General features: G+C 41.1%; 1 protein-coding gene across 1 annotated transcript; it reads left to right on the top strand.

Moving 5' to 3' along the window:
* The first annotated feature begins 1,418 nt into the window (after positions 1 to 1,418).
* On the top strand, positions 1,419 to 25,687 carry LOC308366082 (aryl hydrocarbon receptor-like). The gene is made up of 11 exons (XM_080839718.1): positions 1,419 to 1,755; positions 5,903 to 6,084; positions 15,890 to 15,990; positions 16,774 to 16,863; positions 20,562 to 20,682; positions 20,857 to 20,996; positions 22,171 to 22,373; positions 22,552 to 22,661; positions 22,842 to 22,983; positions 23,082 to 24,852; positions 25,217 to 25,687. Exons 1-11 carry the CDS (start codon positions 1,685 to 1,687, stop codon positions 25,322 to 25,324), a joined length of 3,039 nt encoding a protein of 1,012 aa, XP_080695844.1. The 5' UTR covers positions 1,419 to 1,684; the 3' UTR covers positions 25,325 to 25,687.
* Positions 25,688 to 27,513: the final 1,826 nt, after the last annotated feature.

Here is a 27,513-nt window from a genome sequence, read left to right as displayed (position 1 = left end):
GTTCTGCCACTAATGATTAGTACACTCATGTGATCTGGAAACTTATGTAGGGATCTGTTGGAGGATGGGTATTCCTGTCACTCTAAAGGTAATTCTTACATTTGGGGATGTATTACCTAAAATTAACTGATGCGAAGCAAAGGATTGTCTTAGGCACTTTTCACATTCCTAGCCCAGTCTGACAAATGCATGGGAGCACAATGACGTACACTTTTGTAACATGCCCTTTAAATTGAAAGTTTAGTTTTGTTGTTTTTCAGGTCTCATTGGTTGATAGTACAATTTCAGTGCCTCCCTATCACATGTGACAAAGATGCTACATGATTAAGACTAAATTGTGTAGTCGTGGTGTAGGATGTAGAACCAGAAAGTATGAAAAGAGGAAAAGAAAATACTGTTGGGCCCAACTGCACCCATCACCATTCAATGCACAAATAGCTTATCTGTTTCCATGACTGCCTAAGTCATTGATAACACATGACCATTATGTGTGTGTGTGTGTTTCTGAGAGGGAAATATATATAGGCTATATATATATATATATATATATATATATATATATATATATATATATTTAGAGAGAGAGAGAGAGATTTAAATGGATATTCACCTCATGTTCAGAGTGAAACATGTTCAGAACATACCAAACGCAGCTTTTTACACCAAGTTTTAAATCCACAAAGCATAGTGTAAATGCTCTGAGACAGAAATCAAAAGTGAGCTGCTCTGATCTCACGTCACAACACATGTTGAGAAGTCAAAGTGCGCCACCTGGGCGTATGTTTGTAAAACTGCTATTATTGCAACTATTTGAGCAAAGGTCCAAACCATGATCACAAGGTTATTTTATTTAGAAGATGAAGCACACAATAATGTTTAATATAACAACAAAATACATTGAAGGGGGGATGTTTAAACAAATGTCATCACAGCCTGTTTTATTTGTATCGTGTGGTTGATAAGAATCTTCGCCGAACTGAACTTATGTCAGACTGCCTACAACTGCTTTCAAACTTCTGTAAATTTGCGAGTAGACCTACAACAGGTGGAAGGACAGATCGGCTCTTGAAATGACAGAATGTTTAAAGAGTTCTGTTGTATGCTTAAGATCTAATAGACTGATACACACAATCAGAACGCTGGGAAATATTGCAAGTAAAAGTGGAAACATAATGTTTAAAATAAATATATGAATGTAACCACCATGTTGATTAGGATAGGCCTACAGCAAAACTCCACGATTTACTGGATTTAGCCAAAATTAGTTGCATAACTTCTCGGTCTACCTTAAAAAGAGCGTATGACAAACAGTGCGATTTCCTGAAACGCCCCTCACTGTCGCAAAGGGCCTATATTCCCTGTTGGGATCTACACTGACATAAGTCAGAGTTGCCTTGAAGACGAAGGCGCTTGTGAGGGTCTTTTTTTCTTGGTATGATAAGGGTTTATGAGAGGCAAATTACATAGTAAATAGTCCACAGTTTATGATTTGTTCACCATAGTTAGGAGAAACTTTTCATAGATGGAGTGTCTCTGGATTTGAAGCGCACAGCGATAAGGTCAATTTCATTCCGAGGGCTTGGAATATTTGTCTGAACAGTTTCATTATTATCGAAGACTAAAGGAGCTAGAAGAGGAAGGCGTGTGACGGAATAGTGTGAAGAATTCTCCGAGAGAGAACGTCATGTTGGGTAACGATGCGACCTACGCTGGGACCTATGCTATCAAAAAGCGGAAGAAGCCCGTACAAAAAAAGTAAGCATGTCAAACAAACCTGTCAGACGCGACTAATTAATGGTCTATGAATGTCATTCTTGAGTAGCCTACTTCTTGCTAGTCAGGGTAGACCTTTGTGCCTCTTTCTTCTTTTCAATAGTAGACTACATTCTTCTCTAAATATCGGTGCTGCAATCGTACATTCTTCTCTAAATATCGGTGCTGCAATCGTTTACCGGTATCATTAATGTGTATCGGTATCATTAATGGGATTATTATTGTTGTTATTAGAGACGGAAAATTGGGGCTAAGTCTTTAAAACGTACAATAACTAACATGTTGTTGCCTAATAGTTTAGTGATGCCTTAGAAATGGGTTCGTTTTTTAGTTTTACAGTTTTCACAACATTGATTTATTCTTCTTTCTCTCACACATATCACCTTCTTGTTGTGGTGAGCGAAGTTAATTTCTAAGCCTGAGATGCAAAGTGCAATGTTCTGTGTGCTATCCAATGCTTTCTCCAGTCTTTTGGGGTGTCCTTAAAAATCTCTGTTCGTGTACAGTGTTGGTCTGGCATGGAAATAGTACTCCTGCATTTATCACTATCAAGCTCCAGAGTCGGGCTCCGCTCGCACGCGATGCTTACAAGGGGGAGGGGGGCGGCGGGTTCGCTGGCCTGAAGTAGGCTATGTTATTGTAATCTGATATAGCCTAAGCTTTCTTCGCACATGAGAACGGGCTGGTGCGCTTCTCCCACTTTTTGTTTTCTTTCTTTGGCTGTTTTGTCGATGCTTTTAATAAGGTTGAGTTTCATATTCATATTTATAAGTATGCCATTTATTGGCTGATGTTTAACCTGACCATTTGGACTCTTTTTGTGTGCACTGGGTGCAACAAGCCTGTTGCCAATATAGGCCAATGTATTGCAGATCCTCTCCTTCTCTTTAATGATGCAGCTTGCAATTATATTTATACAATTACATATACAATTCATACATACATGATACATTACATAAAAGTATACAATGACATTCATTTTTAACTTGTATTTTAGGTGAAGGTTATTATTATTTTTTACTACAGGAAATAATAGTGAATATAACGTCATGTAGGCCCATGTCCAAATCTTACTTATCAGTGCCTCAGCACCTTTGTATGTTCTGGTATGACCTGTTATTGGTGTATCACTGAACGATAACATCTACCATTATCACATACTATCATCAATGTGCTTGATAAACAAATGGGCGTAGCTAGAATGCCCCCTAAAAAAAAAAATCTCAGCCTTGACTCTCCTAAATCACAGAGCCTCAGAGATCTGCTGGATCCTATCCCACTTCCTATGTATCTTAATTTATGAACAGCAGTCCTGGTCTTTTAAGCATGCTCAGTTTGTTTAAGTATGTGTGTGAATTATGTTACCGTTGTTTATTACTGTGTTCTTAAAGCAAAGCATATGCGACATATGTCCTTACTTAAATTGTGCTCACAGGCACCTGTGTCACCCCTGCAGTGCATCACAAGAGGCATAAAGATGCAGAAATAATAGATATATATCTTATTGTAACCCATAGTGAAATTCTGTGAAATAGCCATACGGTGCAGTGTTGAGTAAGTTCTGTGTGTCCAGTTTATGGTGGATTTGTGCCGTGTGTAATGTGGGATTCCTTAGCAGACATCTGGGCTTGGTTGCATAGAGAGACTATTCAGATTGGCCGTAAAAAAAGGCTGTGGCCACTGCTTGGTAGGATAAAAAAAGCTTTTGGCTGCAGCGCTTTCTTTTTGTGTCTAAACTTCTCTCTTTGTCCAATCTCTCTCTCACTCCCCTTTCTCGCTCTCTTTTGCGCATGCACACACACAAACACACACACACACACACACACACACACACACACACACACACACACATTAACACACACCCACACTTTCTATGTCTGTCTGTTATGTATAGTGCAGTTAACAATATAGTTTCACATAACAGAGTTGTTGCTACTCGAAACATCCCATACTTGCTGACCTATTTAGCTGAAAAAAAGTGTTACATATTTATTTATAGCACAGTCATTGCCATGTAATTTGACTGTTGCATTCTCAGATTTCGCCCATCTTGTACTGATTAGTTACAGACTTAACCACGTGAAAACATGGTTTTATAGCAATACGTTTTTTTTTGTGCTCAGACAGTGCTCTGGCTCTGTGTGTTGTGGAGGGTCTGAAAGAATTGCACAAAGGATTGACTGAGTAGAAATAGAACAATTCAAATTGACAAGGCATTGTTCTACAATAACAGCAATACAACATTGTTACTATCTTCCCAGAAGGAACGCTCTGTAACTGGATGAAACCACGATATTTAAAAAAATTAATAATTTGAGAATTGCAAAGTTATTGAATTAGCAAAGGCTGGGGGATTGGAAGAGGAAAGGTTTTAGGCAGCTAATGATTTTGAAATGTTTACAACAATGAGAAAGTCATTAGACTACTGGAGACATGAGAAAAGACAAAAGAAATTAGTTAGTTTAGTATTTTTTTGTTCATCAAGAATACGTTGAAAGACATTTTGAATGTCTTTTGTGTTTGTTGCACAATCGCGTTTTTCTTGGCATAGATCCAGATGAAAGTATCATTGAGTGTTTGCACACACACTCACACACACACACACACACACGCACACACGCACACACGCAAACACACACACACGCAAACACACACACACACACACACACACACACACACACACACACACACTACTGGCTCTCTGCTTGATACAGTCAGGGAATAACTGAAAGCTTCGCCAACAACAAACACATGAGAACAAGTGCTGTGACATTAAAGCCTCGAGTGCCATTTCCACTTTTTGACAAAGGTCAAAGGCCGTCTCCCCTCTCCTGTGGTACAGATCAATGGATCACATTCTTAGTTCCCCTGCAAGCACTAGCAATCCACTGTGGGACCTACCGAGCACTCGGAGGTAGGCCCACATTGGAGTCGAAGGAGCCAGGAAATCCATTTTCCTAGCCATGACTAAGAGAGCTCAGTTTGAAGGAATGCCAGGAGTTCACTGTAGGACACAGTAAAAGCCGGGGGATAAGGTGGAGAAACAGTGCAGGGCACTATTTCTATTCATTTGAAAATGGTTTGCTTTAACAGTACATATCTTTATGATGAGGATTATGCTTGGTAGATTCTGTGATTGTAAATACTTACCCATGAATTTTTGCTTTAGCTTAGATGATCTTCATGATTTCCTCTTTCAGGCGAAAGGGAAACAAGTGCTTACGTTGTCTATGACAGATCTGGCAGAAAGTGTGGATCAGTTCTGTGCCCTCTGCTTTGGGAAGAACTCTCTGTTTTCAAGTTTCGATATGAAATATTAGATGTGAAAGTTGGATATGGAAGTTTTTCACTTCTGCATTAGTCAAGTACGAATCTGTATGATATAGCATTTAGTCATGAATGATTTATTTCACCACCATAACTGTAATAATATCTCTATATTATTGTTGTATATTTCATATTATTATGCTTAGGCATTAGCTGATTTGATTTGCAGTATTGTTTTGTGTGGCATTGCCTGAGAAATGTGTTTGGAATGTCCCCCATGCAGAAAGATAGATAGATAGAGAGAGAGAGAGAGAGAGAGAGAGAGAGACAGAGGAACAGGGAGGCTGATCTTTGTTCTAGTTTTCTGTGCATTATCAGTCGTAGCTCCCGCGCTGCTCTGTTGTCAAGGCAAGCCTGGCTTTAGCTTCAGGCGCTAGCTGAGCTCTGTCTCGCTCGACTGCTCTCCGCTCATGAAGGTAATTCACAAGTAGGTGTGTTTCTTCTCACAGCCCCAGTGTCTCATTCACATTTACAATCCTGGCATCTGAGTATGTTGGCCCGCTCCAAACGTGGGCTGCTTCTGGCAAAGTATGTGTCTGGTCTATTGCCATGTGTGCGTTGGAAAGTCTGGCAGTCAAGTTTTTTTTTTCTTTGTTAAAAAGTGAAACTTAGCCATGGTTCCTTCCTCATTAATTCAAATACAGAAATATGGTGAAATACCAATAATAGATTGTACCAAATAATACATAATGCATCTGTTCTCTTAAATAACATGCAGGGATGAATCAGATAGTGGATGAAATCATGTGGTGGTTACTTATGGAATAGCAAGGTCACTATCAATATTTTTCTTTTCCATTAGCAAACCTCGTCCTGAAAATGTTAAGACCAACCCCTCTAAGCGCCACCGGGATCGGCTGAATGGGGAGCTGGACAAGCTGACCAGTCTGCTGCCCTTCTCAGAGGATGTGTGCTCTCGATTGGACAAGCTCTCAGTGCTGCGCCTCAGCGTGGCCTACATCAAGGTCAAGAACTCCTTCAATGGTGAGTGTGTTTTCAACAAGTTAAAAAAAGAATCGGACAGAAATACAATACAACATTTTACAAGTAGAGTAGACAACACACAGGAATAGAAGAGATGAAATAGAAACAAAATAATGAACTGGAGATATTAAATCCATAGCTAGCTTTAGCAATGGCAAGGTTGAAACAACAGTACTGACAAATGTGCTAAGCTGTCTATTAGCAACAGGACACAGGGTGTTTCTCAGGTTTGTCACTCCATGACAGGGCAGAAAGACCAATGGCAGAGAGTTATAGAACCGGTATGGAGGTAAGCTTAAAGCATACCGGCGAAAAAGTAAGTGCAGGAATTTCAAGCACGTTGGGAATCCAATTCAACTGAAACGCCACATCCTACATTTTTAGATAGGTGGCTCCACCTTCCTCTTGGTCAACTCAAAAGCCAAACTGAGAGTTTGTCCGAGGACTTATATTCATATAATTTGGATAACAATGCTTTATTTGAGATGAACCCAGTTGTATTTGGCACAGGAGGGTAGGGTAGGACCTGACCTACACCTTTGGTATTCGAAGAAAATCCAGACCTTATATGAACATTTAAAATGGGCGACCTGTTACTATAACACAACTTAGTCACATTCAGAGGAAGTTGACTCAGATGAGTCATGACAACATGGAGTCTGCAGTATAATTCCCGTCATGTCACGTCGTGACTCATCTTCTAACTTGCAATGCAAGACACGTCTTGGAGCCATTTCATTGTTGACTGGAGATCAAAGCTCATGGCATGAATCACATTAAGACGTCTGCATACTTCCAGCAGAGTATGCTGCTCAAACGAAGAGCCATTTGTTGAGCAGACTTCCTTTGGAGCCTCAGTGTCTTCCAGAGTGGGACTGCTTTTAGGCTGGCTAACAGTTATTTTGTTTTCATAACCTGGCCAACCGTTTAGTCACCCTCCTAAGGTGTTCTCCACATTACAAGCCTTCACAAACAAGTGGGATTCGAAATTATGAGGGTCATTTTCATAACAGGCATCACAAGGTTGTCTGACAGGGAGGTAAACTTTTTAGAAGCAGTCTTTATCATGTTGCCAGAATGCTTGTAGCAGATTTTTTGACAGAGTGTAGATTGCTTCACTTTAGTAAACTGTTTGTTATATGTACACTTTATTAGTTTGCATAGAACTAAACAGTAATAATATCAGCCAGTCAATCATGAGCAAAACTAATACCCTGGGTGTATTTGTTTACCTCTCTGTATTTACTGAATGGCTATATGTGCTCTTTGTAACTGACATTCCTGCGTCAACATGGCCTAAGGCATAACATACATTACGTCTCTTTCCCACGTTGCTTGCCCTTTTTCATGCTCACAAGGTGACAGACTTTTTCATACTCACAAGGTGACAGCCTTGTTGTAAGCATGAAAAGTTGTTTTTAAAACCAGTCCTGTGGTTGCTGGGAATCTGTTGCCATAGACTGTTGATTTCTTTACCGATGTTTCACTGAAGTTTGAGGTCATTTTCTGTACTGAAGCTATCCCTTCACATGTATGTGGACTGTTGAGTTATATACATAATAATATATATATACGTATATATATATATATAATATAAATGTAATATAAAACATATAATACACACACACATACTTATATATACTGTATATATGTGTGTGTGTGTATTATATGTTTCTGCTGCGTGCTCTCTTCCTGAGATCAGGCAGAGCTCGTCCTGTCCTCCTTTTACAATGTAAATAGTGTGGGGGTTGACATGGAGGTCAAGTGCACTGGGTGAAGGGAGTGAGGTCCCGACTCTCAATCACGACTCCAGGATTCCACAGCAAAGAGCAGACCCCCCCCCCCACACACACACTTTGATACTTATATGCTAAGGTGCCTGAACAGGCTGAGGGTAAGAATTTGCATAGTGGAGTTATAGTGGAGTTGCCACTGAAATGAAAGACCTAGTTAAAGTTATGGCATAGTGTTGTTATAGTTTATGATTTAAACATGAAAAATTAGTTAAGGCTGAACTCTAAATTCAAACAGAAACTGTATCTCAAATGTATTTAACCACCAAATGCAAAGGTCACCTTTTCTCTTCACCCTGTATACCTCATACTTCCAATACAACTCAGAGTCCTGTCGTCTGCAGGAATTTCCAGATGACTTTGCAGTTGTGGAGTGTGTCAGGAGACTGGCACCAATGAACCGCTTTGTGGCATGGTGTGGGAACAACCACCTCCTCTTAAATGTGGCCAAGGCAAAGGAGGTGGTTGTGGATTTTAAGAGGGCTAGGACTAAGCTGAACACTATTTCCTCTGGGAGAAGAGGTGGGGGGGGGGGGGGGGGGGGGGCTTTATCTGAGTGTTCCCCCTGGACAATAGACTGGACTGGAAAATTAACACTGATGCGATCTACAGGAAGGGACAGAGCAGACTCTACTTTTAGAGTCATTTAATGTGTGCAGCAAGAGTGCTGTGTGTTGTTGCAAGTATGATTTATTCTGCAGCCTTCGAGCCAGCAGAATCTGAGCCAGTGGCTCTAAGAAACTGAACAAGCTGATAAAAGAAGGTTGACTCTGTGCTGGGGACTGCTCTGGAGCCCCTGGAGTTGGTTTATCACCAAGTCTTTCACTGTAACAACAACTCGAGCCGTGAATTGAATGTTTACGTAGTGCTCATGACGGTCCCGTGAGCGTGTCTTCCCACGTGGCAATGCCACCTCGACGGGGTGTCTGCTCTCTGGCACATACGTGGCCGTGTTTTAAAGAAAGGGTTACTGCACCTCCCACATGATGATTTGTATGTGTGCATCCATCCAAGGGGAGGCACATGGAGGCATCAAAAGGCTCCAATCTTGTAGGTCTGTGACAACACCGAAGCTAAGGGAGGTGATACCATCGGAAGGCTTGAGCTCTTGAGGCAGAACTTGCCTCCTATCCCAGTCAAAACAAACACTTGATGGGCTCATGTAGGGACAGGTTCAAGTATCAGATATAGACCCCATAAACAGTTCCAGAGAATAGAGGACATGGGGTGGATGGGGAAAACAGAACAAAGGATCTGTTAGGGAGGTAGCTGAGGTGACGAGTTGTTTGGCTGGCCGTTTGCTTTTGAACGGGAACGAGCAGTGTTTGCCACATGTCTGAAATACACTTGTTGTGGTAGTCAGTGAAGTCGATTTCATATAATATATTTCACAGATCCAACCGTCCTTCGTAAAACGCTCTTTAGTGTGTAGTACAAAGATGGCCCTGTTTGGAACTGTGCTGCTTGGTCACCTGCACAGGCTTCAACCACACTGGGACCTGGTGCTGGTGCCTCTCCCTACTTGTGCCACTGGCTGACTGGGATTGAAAGCAAGGTCGAGAAGCTTGAGCACAAGCTTGAATTTAGTTTGGCATTTCATCTCACTGTTGACTGCAAGTGTAATTTCACATCAAATGAACTGATAAATGTAATTGTTGAGGCTTATACATTTATGTATTTATTTCCATTTCACACTAAATGCTAAAGTTGGCTTGTTGCTAGTTGAAGTTAACTCTGCCGATGAAGGACATGGACAGTAGGATTTATTTTGTGTAAGACGGGGCATCAGGTAAAAAAGTGGGCATCAGGCACCTACAAACAGTAGGCCTACTGGCAAATGGGGCAAAGCACTGGATTAGAGATGATATTGGTAGACAATTTTCAAATTCCAGACATGGTGTTGTATTCTGAGTGTGAACACATTGATTGTTTTATTGAGTGAACAATTCCCTTTGAAGATGCAACTTAGGAAGTATTTGAAAGAAAGAAGCTAAGGTATGCTGAATTGGTAAGTAACTGTAAGTACCAGAGGTTGCCAAGCACACACAAAACCAGTGGAGATAGGTGTAGAGACGCTTTGTAGCTAAATCAACCGCAACACTTCTGTTGGATTTTGGTTTTCGAGGATGGTCACTCAAAGGAGCTTTTAAAGGAGGTGTCTGAGGCTGCTGAAAAAGCTGGCCATTGGTTGTGGCTGATGCGCTGGCAGACCTCTTGGGGTCGTTAATAATTAAAACTGACATATGTGAAATCTTGTCAAGGTGTATCTTGAGATGTATCTCTTGTTGTGTCTGGTAGTGGCCTGTGTTGTAACCCATCATGAGTTTGGAGGGGGTTGGTTCAGGGACGCCAGACACCACAGTTCAGTTTTCTGGTGGTGTCTTGGGTCTAATTCAATGAAACACTGATGAAGGAAGGAGCCTGCTTGAAAATACCAGTGAAATGCTTACAAAGGCAGCTTTGTTGTTGTTGTTGCTGCTCAGGTTCTAGGGTTGGGCGGTCGTGTTGTTGTGTTTTGCACTTGTGGGCTACAGACAGTTTATGTTGTACTATGAAGGAGGATCCCAGGTACAACACACAGCTGTGCATTGTTGTTGTATCAATGGTTGGGCAGTTGTTATATTGGTTAGGGTTAGGTTGCTGGGCTTTGCCACCCAGTTAAAATCTTTGTGTGAAAAACACTGATGATGGTCATATAGGTCAAACTTAGAATTCATTGCCAGTTACTGCCATATACTGACGCATACTGCTCTATTGAGATAGATTATTTGTGTAAATGTTTACCCTTCAAAAAAAGGGTTGCTTGACAAGCCCTGAAAACCTTGTGTCTTGGTCATCAAACAGTGCCGCAGAAGGATCTGTGCAGATATTTTAAGGAGTCACTGTGTTGTTCAAAGCTTATACTGTATATATATACTATAATACTTATACATGTATATTTAAAATATATATCACTGTGTGTTTGGTTTGAATCTTAGGTCTTCATGTGTCAGTGAAGAATAATTTGTTTAAGCCAATGTGTACAAGGATAGAAACCCACTCAATGGGAAACTTAGTTAACTAAATACTGTTTACTGCCACTCTGTCTTCACTACAAACTAATCTGATAGAGAGTTTATATTTAGACTGATGTGTTTTTCCCCCCCCACTCTCTGACTCACTGCGCTGTGTTCAGTGCTGGCATGGTAAACACTGATTAGTTGCGGGAAACTTGATAAGAATCGGTATGAAATTTTCAAACAATCACAAATCTAAAACATTTCACCACATCGCTACGGGCACCAACAGCGTTAGAACAGAATAACGGCCAGGGTCACATTGCAATCCTTTACAGTCTGTTTAGACTGTTTGTTTTTGAATAGTGCTGCCATTCGTTTCAGCTTCACAAGAATGAGCATGTGAAAGATTGCACAATGATCCTAATGTAAACCATTTGAAGAATGAAATGTTTACTTGCACCCATGTATTACTGATATAGATAAATGCACAGAACAAGAATGAAGGATGTGTTATAGTAGCAATTGAGTTCATCCCTATTAAGTGAAAAGCTATTTGTTCTGTTTATTGACACAAAGAAAATACATTTACAAAGTGTTTAAGTAAAACAACACATCCCCTTGTGTAGCATTGGACTCTTTGTTTGTGTGGCAGATGGCCGTATGAGGGTGGAGAAGTCATTGCCCAGTCCAAATATACCTCATGGGGATTATCTGAAGATAATGTGGTTTCCTGGCCTTTTGTTTGATGCTCTCCAAACCTTGAACTTAATGACATGGACGTGAAACGTCTTTAACTAACGTAAGGCTGCCAGGTCTCATTTTTGGGGACTTGCTCTTCTCAGACTTGAGTGAATCACTGTAAACATGACTCAGCGTTTGCCTCACGTTTCTGAAAGTGGTGATGGCAGGCTTGGACTAGTCATTTGACAGGATATGTTACTGAGAGGAGTGGCTCTAATGCATGAAATTGACTTTTGTCACAGTTATACAAATTGATGGAATAGTCTGGTTACATAGTAATGAGGCATGTTTTGCTTAAGTCCCCTGTTTGTCATAAGCAAATGATTAGCTTACTTGGAGTCAGTGTTCTCCTTTGAATATCAAATGATTATGCAAGTAGAGGGTCTACACAGTGATCATACAGTGCACAGGGATTACAGACTGTGACAAAAAGCAGTTTTGTCTTCCTCATTGTAAGATTGGATATAATATTGCACTCAAACTGGTGTATGGTGAAGGTAGTGGCTAAGAGTGATTTGGTTTTTATTCTTAAACTAAGAATAAAAGTAAAAAATACAACAACAACACATCTTTGGAATTTGGCTGACTTTGCATAGAGTATTACTGAATGAAGAACTGAGGCCACTGGTATATACAACTCAAAAACAAAGACTTCTATTCTCATTCCCGATGTGGCAGTCAAAGAGCACTTGTCATTGATGTTGACTGGACTCCCTGACCTTCACCGAACCAATCAGAGCCCTCCCAGGCTCTCGTTCTCACTTCATGAATGGTGTCACTTGGGGCCTCTGTGCCCTGTGATTAGAGTGTGTATGCCTAGCATATCACTTTCAGATGACTTCATGTCTACACCCACTAGCATTTAGCATAACACTAGCACTTTTATCAGTAAAATCTTCAGACATACTTACACCGTGTGCAATGGGAGTGTATGATATGGATTATATTTCTGGGACATTTGAAGGAAGAAAGCAAAAAAAGGGTGAAAATCATTTCAATTTTGATTAAAATGGGCTCAAAGGTGACAACCATGAAGGTAAAAAGTTACGGAGGCTAAAGTAATGGAGTCTGGGTCTGTGCTAGAGTACCTTCTTCAGCCAGTTGTGTGTGTGTGTGTGTGTGTGTGTGTGTGTGTGTGTGTGTGTGGCCTCAAAAAAACAGCGTGGTCCGTTTGGCTCTGATGAGTGTTGATTGTGTTAAAGTTTGGTCTGATGCCAGTTAGCGGGTTTTCTCATTGCAAGACACACACACACACACACACACACAAACACACACACACACACACACACACACACACACACACACACACACACACACACACACACACACACACACACACACACACACACACATTCCTCCCTCCTCCTGCATGGGCCCCTGGGGCTTCTGTAAGCAATGCTGACAAGAATGCTTCCTTATCTGCACAGCTGCCACAGGAAAATCCCAGGATGTGGCCTCTCCCTGGTCCGGCCGTCCACTCTAGTCACGCGATACAGGCTGTTGCCCCTTAGCCTCTCCAAGCATGATAGTGTGCAGAAAAGATATACACGAGAAATGTGCACACATATATACACACACACAGGCACACACAGACACACACAAACACACACACACACACACACACACACCCACGCACACGCACACGCACACGCACACGCACACGCACACGCACACACACAAGCTTGTGTATAAAAGTCCACAAATATTTGTTTACATGCAGTCGCGCACAGTTGTCTATAAGTCCATAAGTAACTTTGTAATATACACAAATAGACACACATTCATACACAAAGCCACAGACACGTATATATATACACACACACACACACACACACACATGCACAGACATATGCATTGTAAATCATGAGTTATTTTTTTCACCTCCGTGTGAATAAGTGGGTTTCAGATGAATCATAACATTTACATTAGTAAGATTCTCCACCCCCAAAATTCAGATGCATGGACACACACACACACAAACACACACAAGCACACACACACACAAGCACACGCACAGCACTGTATCATGTTGAAACCTGGAAAACTTCACGTCTTTTTTTTCTCCCCTCCCAATGATCGCGTGAGTAAGCAGGCCCCTCGCCGTATTGTTTTTTTCTCCCCTCGCCCCAGTGGTAAATTGTGCATTGTGTTTTCTCTTTCCGCAGTAACTACTCTTTATTGCGCTGCGTTGCCTTGACGTAGATGTCTTGATCCGCAGCTTTTTGTTCTTTTCCCCCTAACCGATCCATATTTTACAAGCCTGGCAAGGCTTTTGAAGAAATTAGAAACAAAGTTGTGATAAATGGTGTAGTAATCTCCTGCCGTAGAAATGTTGCAAGTAACCACTGAAAAATGCTATCTGATGCAGCATTGTTCTGAGCCATATATAACAGTTTCATGAGTTACTCCTCCTCTGGATAAGTGCAATGTCTTTATATATGTCATATATATTTTATATGTCATATTGTATGCATAGATTATATATGGACATGCTATACAATGGTCATGGTCAGTGTAAAAGATCTAACTTTAGTAAACTGTGACTTTCCAGTTTCCAAATTGTATTATATTTGTCTAATTTGCACTTTTTAAATGGTTTTAACCTATCTAGCTCCTTTTTCTACATAACTTGAGGAAGGCTATATGAACAAAGATAGCGTTAGAAGGGAAACCATTGCGGCGGAACATTCTCTCTCCATCCAATCAGTAATGTTCACGAGTTCATTAAACTAAAACATGCCGTTCATCAGTGCCGCTCAACTCAACACCCCTGCCCAGAGAGTAAAGCAGCTCCACAAGTTAGTACTCGCCCTGCAGATGATGTGTGGCGGCTTTGAACTGGGAGAAACAGAGGCTTTGTTTGCAGAAAAAAAGGCACTGTTTATAAATGCTGAGCCATAAGCTATTGTGGGTTGGTGAATCGCACTGCTCGGAAAAGATAAGGGGGATGAATGAAAGAAGCGATTGATCAAGCTGTTACTAGATTTAGTCCCACTCTAAGATTCAACCAACAGAAAAAAATAAGAAATGCAGTTACCTAAAACAGCTGAATTGAGGAGAAGACATCCAAAACAAAAGACAAAGTGTTTATAGGCTTATGAGAATAATGCAATTTTGCAAGCAAATATCTAAAGTCAGTTCTGAATATTCTGAAAAATGAAAAAACAAATCGTAGAAACCTTCCTTAAGGAATGAATGCATTGAGGAATTGTATATTTTCACTGTTACATCATTATGGTAGGTCTGGAATGTTTTTATTTCACACCGCAAAAAAATGACATTTGCTTTAAACGGAGAGCAGAAAGGTCAACACCGATATTGACAAATCTCACAACCCTATCAGACTGGGACGTGGCACAGCGAGCCATGCGTTTATCGGCTGAAATGGAATACAGTACTCCGCAATAACAAACACACCTCAATCTTACTGGCTGCCAGTCACCGCCCATGGAGCAGCATAGGCGATAGAGACTCCCAAGTGCTCTCGTATGAAAACACAGCCCCTAGATAATGCTATGCCAAATGGAACCTTATCATAACTGTGTGGTAGGAAATATGGCCTCTATCTGCTTTTTGCCTCCAGACCTCACACTGATTGTGATTGCGTTGTGGTTTTAATGTTTCGTATACAAAATCAAAATATCACACGTCACATAAGCACACTCATGGAGAGCCACACAAATACACACACACACCTACACACGCACACACACCAGATGATGACACACACAATGATGTGAAAGAGTTTTGCTCAAATAGACACAGAGATTACTACTTGTTGGCTATGAGTGTATTTTTATTGTTGCTGGTTTCCCTGTTCTGAAATCTCAGTTTTCCATTTACTCCTTTTTTTCGAAATGGCATGAGTTTTAGCGAAAAGCACAGAGGTCATGTAACGAGGGCCTGCTCTTACCTGTTTCCTGTCATGTATTCTCTTCCCCCCTTAGGCTTCAGAGGCCTGGGATTACAAAACAAATATTTTCTAAACCCAACTACTGAACAGACATTTTTAAGCCGTCGACTCTCACCAGAAAGTATACCTCAGTTGACAGTGAAAGTAACAAATTCTGGAAAGAGGCATCATAACCTCAAGCTTTTCAGACCTTTTGTTAAATCTATTTTTGTGTGTTGAGCTGGCTGGCACTCTGACAGTGCTCTGGGCTAGAGTAGATCTGTATGACCATCTCGGAGGGGTAGCCGTTCATATTGCTTTCAGCTTCGCGTGCTGATGTGAACTTTGTTTCTCCTCTCCCACTTTTCTCTCCGCCACAGCGACCGTGAAGAATAACAGTCCAGAGTTTCCCGCTGGGAAAGGCCTCGGCACGAACGGAGTGGATGCGGTAAACCTCTCGGAGGGAGACCTCCTGCTCCAGGTAAAGAGTCTTCATGTCTCCAACACAAACAGCTTGGAGGGGAAGTAGGAAATTAAGAAATAAACGTGGAAGGAGACTGACGGACAGACAAGCAGATTAAATGCACTGAGATACAGACAGAACTGTGGAGAGATGGATGTCCATACTGGTCTGGTGTCATATTTAGATATGCTGGCATATTTATAATTCATTATAATAATGAATACATTCATGGTGTTATTTGGGTGAATGAATTAGAGTCTTAGTTGTCTAGCTAAAGATGTATGAAAGAATTCACTCAACCTCTGCCACCTGCTTAATGCTTGATTAAGGACATTGCACAAATTCTGTGGCTGGTTGATTTTCACTGACACTCCCTGCTAGAGCTGAAAAGTCCTTAGATTTAAGATCAAGACTTGAGATACTGTGTGCTTCAGTGTTATATTGAATTCTTAATCTCAAGTCATGTAACACTCGAGCCAATACTGACATGTTAGGCTTCCACTCATATCTTGAAGGGTTTGTTAAACACTTACCTGACCTGACACTTTGGCCCGTGGTGAACAGGATCATCCACTGGTTACACAGAGTCCAGAGACGTGGCTGTGTATTACGTGGGTTCTATATGGGTTCATATACATGGACATTATTGCTTACATTCAGAATGAGTAAAATGCCCTACAGTAGTCCCAGTTGACCCAAATATTGACACATACGTACATACATACAGTACATACATACATACATACATACAGTATATATATATTCTTAAATGAGTTAAATTACACTCTGTTTTCTTGTCAGGCACTAAATGGCTTTGTGTTGGTTGTGACATCAGAGGGGTATGTTTTCTATGTCTCCCCCACCGTTCAGGACTACCTGGGATTCCATCAGGTGAGTGGCATTGGGACTCACAAGTGTATGTGATGAAAACCAGAAATGACGCCTACCCATTCACTGTACAGAACAAAGCAATTAATTGATTGAATATTGATTATGTGTTATAAAAGAGACTGAGTTAGGCAAAGGTATAATGATTTGTTACTTGATGTGTCTCTTTTCTAAAAAAAGATAAGTAAATGAGGAAAAGGCTTTGAATGCCCAAAAGAGTACATTTTTATCAACTGTACTAAGTATAAATCAATCACCTATCTGTAAAGAAGATGGCCGCAGCTTAAATCTTTCCTCTGGATAGCAAAGGGCTCCTTATCTATTGAGCCACAGAAAACACTACAATGTGGCAATGGGTCCATAGAACTGTTGACGGTGTGTCTAATATTGTAGGGAAGAAGTCTTGTTATTTCACAACTCTAACTGCAATTAGCAAAACTGCACACACAATATGCAAAGCACCTCACATCTTCTGAAAAATCAAACACTGCATTCAAAACTTAGTGATCTTTTTTTCCAAATTTCTTAGTGAAATTGAAAACACTAATAATCATATGACAAATATCACAAACTACACTCTAGTATGATACATCTAAAATTCCTGTCTTTGTAAAGCTAAGTTTATAGTACTCCGAGCCCTCTATCCAAACCCTCTCCGAGCACCTCGGAGAGGCTTTCGTACGGGAAGTTAGAAAAATAAGTAGGTGCAGGACAGCCTTTCAGAGATGCTCGGAGAGGGTTCGGAGAGGGTTCGGAGAGAGCGGTTAAAAATTGGAGAGGCGTTCCCTGTGTCCAACTCCGTGAATCGGAGTAGCATACATTTAGCTTTAGGCTAAAGCCTTTTTCATTTACCGTGGTACAGTGAACACGGTAGCAATAGACTGTATACATAAATACTAGTGCTGTCAGTTTAACGCGTTATTAACGGCGTTAACGCAAGCCCATTTTAACGGCGTTAATTTTTTTATCGCGCGATTAACGCGTTGTAAAAAAAACAAAACGTTTGTTTTTTTTTTTTTTTTTTTTTTAAGATTAACGTTCTTTTTGCTCTCCCAAACTGTGTAGTAGGCTAACGTTATGTTTGAGTGAATGGTGAGCGCGATACGGCGGAATGGATGATAAAAAGCTTCTGAATAGAAAATGTACTTTTAAAAGTTGTGTTGTGCAAAAAAAAGCGAGCTTCACTGTTGTCTGAAAATGTCAACAGGCAGCTGGCTGAAAGCACAGAAGTAGTAGGCTTACCTTTTATTGGTAACCTAACTGTTACGGTTCATTGTTTTTTAAATAAGAGGCCTGACTTCTATGTTCACAGCAAACTTGAAAAAAAGAAAATATTAAGCCATGGTTTAACTGCACTATAGGCTGAGTCCTTGTTTATCTGAAATGTGCATTTTATAATTTTATTTTGTACCGCCCTGTTTGGCAATGTTGTTTTTCAATAAAATAAAGCAAGCCAATCCACTTTTCCATGTTGAAAAGAGCATTAAAAAAAAAAAAATTATTGAAGGGACATTTGCGATTTGCGATTTGCGATTAATATATTTACGATTAATCACGATTAATTTTAAGTTAACTATGACAAAAATGCGATTAATCGCGATTAAATATTTGAATCGTTTAACAGCACTAATAAATACACAAACAGAGCACTTTCGCAAAAGTCATTTTTTTCCCAGTTTTCCAGATCACTGGACCACAGTGTTACACATAATGTATACAGTGCACCCTTTTGCATTTCCCATGATAGAATGTACAAAATACAAAATAGTATGCTAAAAAAAACTAATAGCATTAGTCAACACATACAGTAAATGTCAGGCTAGTTGAGGAAAATAGGGTTATAACGGAAATTAAGACATTTTACAGTACAGTGCATTACAATATTCAGTAAGAAAACACATCATACATGATGTTTTATAGTATGTCAATGACGAAATGAAATTGAGCATTTATACATGCTAACACTTCCAGCCTCATATTTGGGTTCTGTCCCAGCAACTCATCAATATCACTGCCAATATCTTCTTCTTAAAAAGGCACAAACATGTTCAATCTCGCATATGTTGTCTCCTATAAAATGAATAGTGTGTGTAATGTTTTGCAAAAAAACAAATGAGTGAAAGGCTGGGAATTAGCCTACAGTTTTGCAGGTTTGGTGTCAGCCTCTGCTGTTTGAGAGACAGGTTTCAAGGGTTAGTGATTTCTTTTTCGATGAGTGTGGCAGGATCCCCACTGTAATGTGTCCGTGTGATATATATGAGCTGTTGAGACACATGTGCAGTTTGTTATTAAAGCTCTCTGTAACTCTTTATGTTTTACTCTGAAACTGTGCAGCTCCACAATCAATCATGCAAAAACTGGGCTGCTCTTTGATCTTTCCCAGGAGTGGTTTCTTCTCTTCTAGTGACTCACACGATGCAAGGTCTCTAAAAATAGTGGTGCACTAAAACATAATAAACAGCATTTCAAAAGAAATATTTCTGTTGACCAACAGCATATTTTGACTTGCCTCTGCTCCAAATTAGAGACCAGTTCTTTTTCCAGTCCCTGAGGGTCAAAGCAGAGAAGCACTACTGCTGTCATTTGCAGTGCTCTTGTATTTATCGATTAAACCTAAGATGTTTATAAACTCAGATAGGCACATTATGTTTCATACACTAAAAGTAATGTAATGGAATAATGTGTTATTTTATCCGTTGCTGTCTCCAACATGCTCGGCTACTGCTTTTAATCTGCTGGGTCATTTGTGACAGTTGATTTTTCTCCAGTCAAACTGAACAGACTTGATTGGACAAGCTTACTTATAGACCCCGGTATGAATAATTCCCCTTTAATACAGTATGTGGTGGCATAGCAGGGGTCTAAAAACAAAGGCTTCTCCATCGCACTCGATAGTATCTTTGTTCAGTGCAGTAGAAGCAATGAAAGGATTATCTCTGAGTTTGCCAATGCAGTCCAACCTAGTGGTTGTGTGAATCACTCCTTGGGCTGTTAGTCTTGGAGCCTTTCCAAAAGTTGGAGTGATATTGATTTAGTGACTCAGATGTGGTAAGGGTTAGCACTTCAACGTTTGATCTGTTTCTCTACTTTTTGGACTTCGATCTACAGAGGTATTGATCTACAGAGGTACTGACATTCCGGAATTTAATGGAACTTTGTGGCTTCACTTATCTGCTCTGTATGTCTTTATGTGGGAGGTAATTGGTTACGGCCCATTCAACAGTGACCATATACTGCTGTTCAGCGATCATGTTTACATTTTAGCGTAAGGGTTTGTAGAACCATCCGGGATGACCAGTTGTGAAAGAGCAGTCATACTTCAGCTTAAAAAAACAAAGATTCTGACACCAGGCACCTCTTAAATACCAAAGCTCTGAATGGCAAACAAACAATGGCGACTGTGAAAAGACACCATGCACAGCTGTATTCAATGAGGGCTTTCTGAAGAGCAGATGAGGGCTTGAAGAAGAATAGCCTCCCTGACATTTTAGGATTACCACAGCTCAATTACTTGGCACAATTGCCAGCACATTTCTGTTGCATAACACCATCCCTCCAGCTCAAATGCCAAAAAATATTAATCATTGTATATACAATAATTTGCCTAATGCAACGTTTATTTCTAAAGATGCTGTCACGGTTGTGGGGTGTGTAATAACTTGCTTGGTTTCTTTGTCTTGTCTCTTCTTTTTTTCATGCAGTCTGATGTGCTTCATCAGAGCGTGTTTGAGCTCATCCACACAGAAGACAGGGCTATGTTCCGTCGCCAACTTCACTTTGCCCTCAATCCTCAGCCTTTCAGCCAGGACCAAGGAGGAGACGGTTAGTAAACTGACAGTCAAAGGGCTAAACTGTTGAGGATGAGGCACATAGTGGCACATCATTTCCTCGAGATGAGAAGTAGTGTACGAGAGAGAGAGAGAGAGAGAGAGAGAGAGAGAGAGAGATAACCTGGTGCTTTGCATGGATTTACTTTGCCTTGCTCTTGCCCTCCAGACATGCAAAAAAGCAGCGACATCACCCGGAACATCATGGCCTATGACCCCCAGCACATCCCGCCCGAGAACTCATCCTTCCTCGACAGATCGTTTGTGTGTCGCATGCGATGTCTCCTGGATAACTCATCCGGCTTCCTGGTAGGGTCCGAAGCCTCAGACTTCACACTTGCTTAATACTAGTGACTAAGAAGAGTTACCTAAAAGACACTAATTAGTCTCACTTTATATGAAGTGTCCTTCTTGTGCTCCATACTAAGGAAGTGTATAGTGTAACATGCTACTAAAACTAACCCTAACCTCAAGTCCCAGCCTTTGGAATACTCTGCCAGAATACCTAAGAATGGCTGAAACGGTTGATACATTTAAACATACACTCAAGACATACCTCTTTTATCTGGCTTATCACTCACTGTAAAAATGTATTAATTTAACATATTTGAAACATTTATTTATTTACGAATCCGTGCCTCTTTACAAGTGTTTGTAACCCCCAATTAAGTACCGCTACATCAAATGTGTTTCCTGTTTGCCGAGTGGATGCATGTACGGCCCCGGCAAACAGAACACAACAGAGATGTGGTGCCCTGTTGTCATGTGATGCCCTGTTGACATGTGTCGCCTGTTGACATGTGATGCCCTGTTGACATGCGTTATGTGATGCCCTGTTGCTATGTGATGCCCTGTTATCATGTAAAATGTATCTATTTTACATTTATGGAACGTTTACTTATTTATTTATCTATGTCTCTTTACAAGTATTTGTAACCCCCAATTAAGTACCGCTACATCAAATGTGTTTCCTGTTTGCCGAGTGGATGCATGTACGGCCCCGGCAAACAGAACACAACAGAAATGTGGTGCCCTGTTGTCATGTGATGCTCTGTTGTCATGTGATGCCCTGTTGACATGTGTCGCCTGTTGACATGTGATGCCCTGTTGACATGCGTTATGTGATGCCCTGTTGCTATGTGATGCCCTGTTATCATGTAAAATGTATCTATTTTACATTTATGGAACGTTTACTTATTTATCTATCTATGTCTCTTTACAAGTATTTGTAACCCCCCCCCCTTTATTTCCCTTCTTTCCTACTGTGTGGCGCATTGTGTTACCTTTGTGTATGAAATGCGCCGTACAAATAAAGTTTGATTTGATTTGATTTGATTTATGACTAAATGCAGAAAAGGTACATTGTATTCTCTTAAAAATTAGGTATTAAGGACATTGTACCTACAGATACTTGATATGAAGTGTGACCTAATCATTTATAGTGTCCTGCTTTTATTTTACTTCTGCCCGCCTTTGCCTTTAGGCTTTAAATTTCCAGGGGAGGCTGAAGTATCTCCATGGACCGGGTCTATGGTCTGGAAACGGAACCAGTGGCCAGCCCCAGCTCTCCCTGTTTGCTGTGGCCAAACCTGTGCAGCCCCCGACCATCCTTGAGATTCGCACCAAGACGCTCATCTTTCAGACTAAACACAAGCTGGACTTCACCCCAATTGGGATAGACCCCAGGTAGTCAACCGCAGGTCACGCTGAACCCAGTACTCACTGAGAAAGACCTAAGTGTGAAGCGCGTCCTTTTAATGAGTCAAGAGGCCATTCCTGCATCAAGTATGCCAACCGTATTAGGAGCAATTTGTGTCTGTATTTTATTTGTTTTTTTACTCTGTTTCTCTGCTTTTTTTTACAGGGGGAAGGTTGTTCTTGGTTATACGGAGTTGGAGCTGTTCACGAAAGGGTCTGGGTATCAGTTCATCCATGCCGCTGATATGATGCACTGTGCCGACAATCATGTCATAAGTATGTTCTATGTCTTGACATCTGTGTGTTTATAAACAGTCATTGCCATTTCATAAATGATGCATATGTCTTGGCAATTATTTTGAGGCACTGGAAATGCAAACTTCAGAAATAATAGAATTATATTGGTATTACATTCCCCCCTGACTGATCTATGGCTGTGTTTCTTTTTCCTCCCAGTGATGAAGACAGGAGAAACTGGCCTTACAGTTTTCAGGCTGCTAACCAAAGAGGAAACCTGGGTGTGGGTGCAATCCAATGCCAGGCTCATATACAAAGACGGGCGCCCTGACTTCATCATTGCCCGTCAGAGAGTCCTACTGTAAGTATGAATCCTATACTCAGTAATTACACTCATATCTGTGGCATATATCTTCAGCATTTCATTGCTAATGCAAACTCCGCTCTCTGTCTGTCCAGAAACGAGGAAGGTGAAGAGCATGTGCGCCAGCGCAAGATGCAGGTTCCCTTCAACTTCGCCTCAGGGGAGGCTGTCCTCTACGATAACAGCCCATCCATCAATGTCACAGAGATCTGTGGCGATGATGGCAAGGCAGCCAAGATCAGGAAGGTCTTTGAAGATAACGAGGTGAATCCAGACTCCCTCCTGGGGTCTTTCTACAGCCAAAGCCGTACCGCCTACATGCGGCCAGACAGTGTGTCTCAATTCTCGCAGGAGAAGGTCTTCACCGAGTCCAGGGCCCTGGTTACCCTGCCCAGTAACTCTTGGCAAAGGGAGGAACCTGAGGCAGATAATGCCATGTTGGCAACCGTGTTGGAAGCCTTCGAGCAGATGGCTGATGACAGCGACCTGGATGGTGCTTTGCAGCGGATGAACACGGGCAATTCCACGCCGAATGACTGGGAGAATGCCCTACTGAGGCTAGGAAAGACCAAAGATGTCATTGAGAGTTCCAGGAGCCTTGATGACATTCTCACCAACGACATCCTGTCTTACTTGGAAGAGACCCTATTGAAGGAAAGTTCCAACTGCCATCTCACTCATCCTCAGAACTGTGCAGGACCAGACAACGGTATACAGATATCAAAGTTCCCTATGGGCCAGAGCGTGAACTGTGGTAGCAGCTATGTTAATGGTGCAGAGACAAACCTAAGATCGGTTCAGCAAGCATATGGAGCAGAAGACAGAGATATCAAAGACATTCAGATTGACTTGCCTGAAAATTATTTCATTCCCCACCTTCAGGATCTACAGTTAGAGGATATATTCCCCCAATCTGGTGAGCTACCAGAGCTCAGGGATTCAATCGGCTTACAACTAAATGGAACGGCCACTTTCAGCCCCTGGGAGAAACCATCCCAGGTGGGAATGAGTAACGAAGGAGGTCTACATTCCCCAGCATCCACCTGCAATTTTGTCAAGCCTAATGGGTGGAGTTTGAGCTCCCAGAATCATGGCGCTTCATCCAACTGCAATTTTCCGCCAACACCAGGTCAACCACATGTGGGAGTTCCCATTTCAAGTACAGCCCAACACAGTTGTGATCAGTCCGGTCACATCTCACTCGACAACAAAAGGAATGTTGTAATGGATCAAAGGAATCCTTCTGGAAAGCTCTCAACCCCTGGGACTAACTTTACCACCAAGCAGGTGAATCACAGGAACACTTATGGACCAAATACCCATCCGAATGGCTGTATTCCAAGTCATGTAAGTGTGCCATTTCAGAACCCCCACTGCCCGTGGCCACAGAACGCTCCACACCATGTCAGACTGAATGGACTCTCAGCAGAGTGTCAAAGCCAAGTGCCTGTCCAAGCTGGACAGTGGGTTCCAAACTCTCAGAACTTCCAGACCCAAAACCATTTAAATGTTGTCAATGAGAAGTACCACTCCAAGCCACCGGGCGGACTGACCAGCAGTGAGCACTCGTCTCTCAGCAGCTGCAGGTTTGAGACACGCCCTCCGCCTAGCGCAGGCCTGAGTCAGCCACTTCACGCAGGGCAGGCAGCCGCCTTGTCATCACCCTGGAAGCCAGTGAATCAGAACCAGAGCCCGCCACAGGGATCGTGCTACTTTCAGTGGCTCCCCAGTAAGCCAGTCATTGGCACAGCATCCATACCCCAGGAAAATGCCTGTATTAGTCCCCCAGCCTGCCAAGCCACACCGGGGCTATTGGCCTCTGATATGATCCTTCAGCAGTACCGTAACAGCAGTGGACAGACACAGGTATAGCCTGCACCTTGACCTTGTTATATATAGATTATTTGTATCTATGAAATAAACCTTTACTGGTTAGAGCCTCTCTCTATATTCTATGTCTGTTTACTCTGTTCAGTGGATAGTTGAGTTGTGTTGGTTTTAAACTAGGTTTAACTGTGCATTATAAAGATGTTTTGATATAGCTAGGAAACCGTAGGGTCAGCAATTTAATTCTAAATATTAAAAAAAAAAAAAGGTATGCATTGCATAACATGACAAATATATGTGTTAACAACTAATTTGATAAAGCTGAATGATTGGCTATTATGTGTTTCATTGTGGCTTTAGTATATGGCTGCTTTGTCTTTATGATGTATGTCTTTTGTTTCAGATCCAGCGCCATCGGACTGAAGACAATGAGTCCCCTCCCTTACCTCCCCTTGTCAAAGGGACTGTCTACTTTTCGGAGACCGACCCAAAGCACTGCTACAACTTTTAAAGATGCCCTGGTTCGTCCCCTAAAGACATTGGAAGAGGGGGAAATGAAATTTGGACATTGGCGTGCATTCCACCGAACACATTGGGCAAATTGACTTCAACGCTAATCTATTACTGCAATGAAGAAAAAGAAAGGGGCGATTGTGGATAGCCTTTAAAATCACAACAGAGAATTATTTATTTTCTTCCGTCTTACTTGTGGAGATTCCCCCCACACTGATTGTTCAGTGTTTTTTTTTTAATCTTTGAATGAAACTGAAAATACACCTATATTTTGTAAAACAAAGTAATGAAGAACTGAAAGTTTTGTGTTAGATTATGTTGCATTCAGGTAAATGCAGATAAAGTTATTCCTTGCCGAGCCTCACCGTTTTACTCTGCACTTGAGCAGTCAGCATACAGTATAGTACACGTGCCTCAGACATCTTTCTTGTGTGTGTGTGTGTGTGTGGTGTGTGTGTGTGTGTGTGTGTGTGTGTGTGTGTGTGTGTGTGTGTGTGTGTGTGTGTGTGTGTATATGTATGTGTGTGTGTGCATGATTGTGTGACTGTGTGTGTGTATCTGGTAACCTATACATACTTTTTTTTTTTTTTTTTTTTTTACAAGTGGCAGCCATAGTGCATTAGTTAAAAATTGTGTATAACACAAAGCATGTTCAGGGCTTTGATACATTTTGCCAAAGAATATGTTGAACCTTTATAAAAAAAATGTCCCATCCTAATGTGATATATACAAATATTCTACTTTAAACATATACAATATTGTATATATATACTTTATTAAAAACGACATATTGTATTGCATTTTAGCGGTTTAACACTAGGTATTTCATGTACAATCTTTTTATGTGCCTTTGTTTTACATGCTGCTGAGCCATACTCTATATGTGGCTTTACTTTGTTGTTTATTCATGATTTGCGTAATAAAACCTTCGATATTTGGATGGCATTCATCTCAGGTAATTTATATTACCTCAACATTTACAAACAATGTAAGGAGGCAAAGCATACTGAAAGGGTTTACTGGTGAGGTGAGTACTCAGAGTATTGAGTTCTGCCCTCTTGTTTACAGCTATTACATACATAACGTTACCCTTTTCCTTATGTCATTTTTCTAAGCTTTTCTAAACACTGGTGGAACATTCAGCAACTGAATTGTTTTTAATTGCATGCGTTGTCTTTGTAAACTCTACTTCACCACATCATCTGAGCAAAAAAAGATATCAGGTGACATATGGAATCTTTGTAGGGATGTGAAAATGCTTTCTTCTCCCCAGGTTGTAAACTTAGAGAGAGAGAAAGAATACCTAAAAGAGGTAGGTCTTAGGGACTGGTAAACAAGCTTCTTGCTCTGCAACAGAATTGTGGTGACCTCTGGTCTTATGGTGTGAACCCAGCATGTCTGTGGGCATGAAGTCTTACTGTGGGCCACCAAAACACACTATGGGAGAGCTCTTCCTAGGCATTGGTCCATGTTAAACCAAGAAAAAAAAAGACTTTGACACAGACCTTTACATACATTACATACATTGGCAATGGCTCTTAGGGTTCAATGTTCATGCTTGCCTAACCTTTAAATGGGCTGGGAAACAAGTGATAACCAAACTTTGAAAATGGCAGTTACTCAGGATATGGCCCTCCTGAAGTGTGTGTGTGTGCGCGCGTGTGTCACATTTCTGAAGTTATTGCAAATCGCATCTCTATCATTATCTCTAAACTGCCCTAGAGATGTGTAAAGTGCCTGTGTATACCTATATGATCTACATTTGAACTGAAATGCTTTTCATCAGGTGACTATTTCCCAGGCATTGCAGGCCCTCATCTGTTGGTGAATGAGGAAGAATTCGGGGTAAGACATTCAAACTTGCACAATTGATGGTAAGGTATGAAGGGAACGCCGCGCCCTGATAGGAGAAAAATGTGTTGAGCCTTTTTTGACATGATTGTCAGGAGGCCATGTTGACATTAGTGGTATCCTTGACAACGTAGGAATCAGCCAGACAAGTCATGCTCTGGTGCTGACAGATTGGAATTGTTACATACATTTTGGCAATGTGCTGACCTTGTGGAGTGAAAATAATACAAGCCTAAACAATCGCCTCTAAATTAGAACATTATTTTTGGTGTCACTATATAAATCAAGTAACAAAGATATCGTAAAACGCAACAAGGTAAAAACATTTCAAAAGCG

The sequence above is a fragment of the Sprattus sprattus genome (genome assembly GCF_963457725.1).
Source record: "Sprattus sprattus genome assembly, chromosome: 5".
Classification (NCBI taxonomy): domain Eukaryota; kingdom Metazoa; phylum Chordata; class Actinopteri; order Clupeiformes; family Clupeidae; genus Sprattus; species Sprattus sprattus.
The sequence above is the reverse complement of the archived record's forward strand: the minus strand, read 5'-3'. Positions and strand labels throughout refer to the sequence as shown.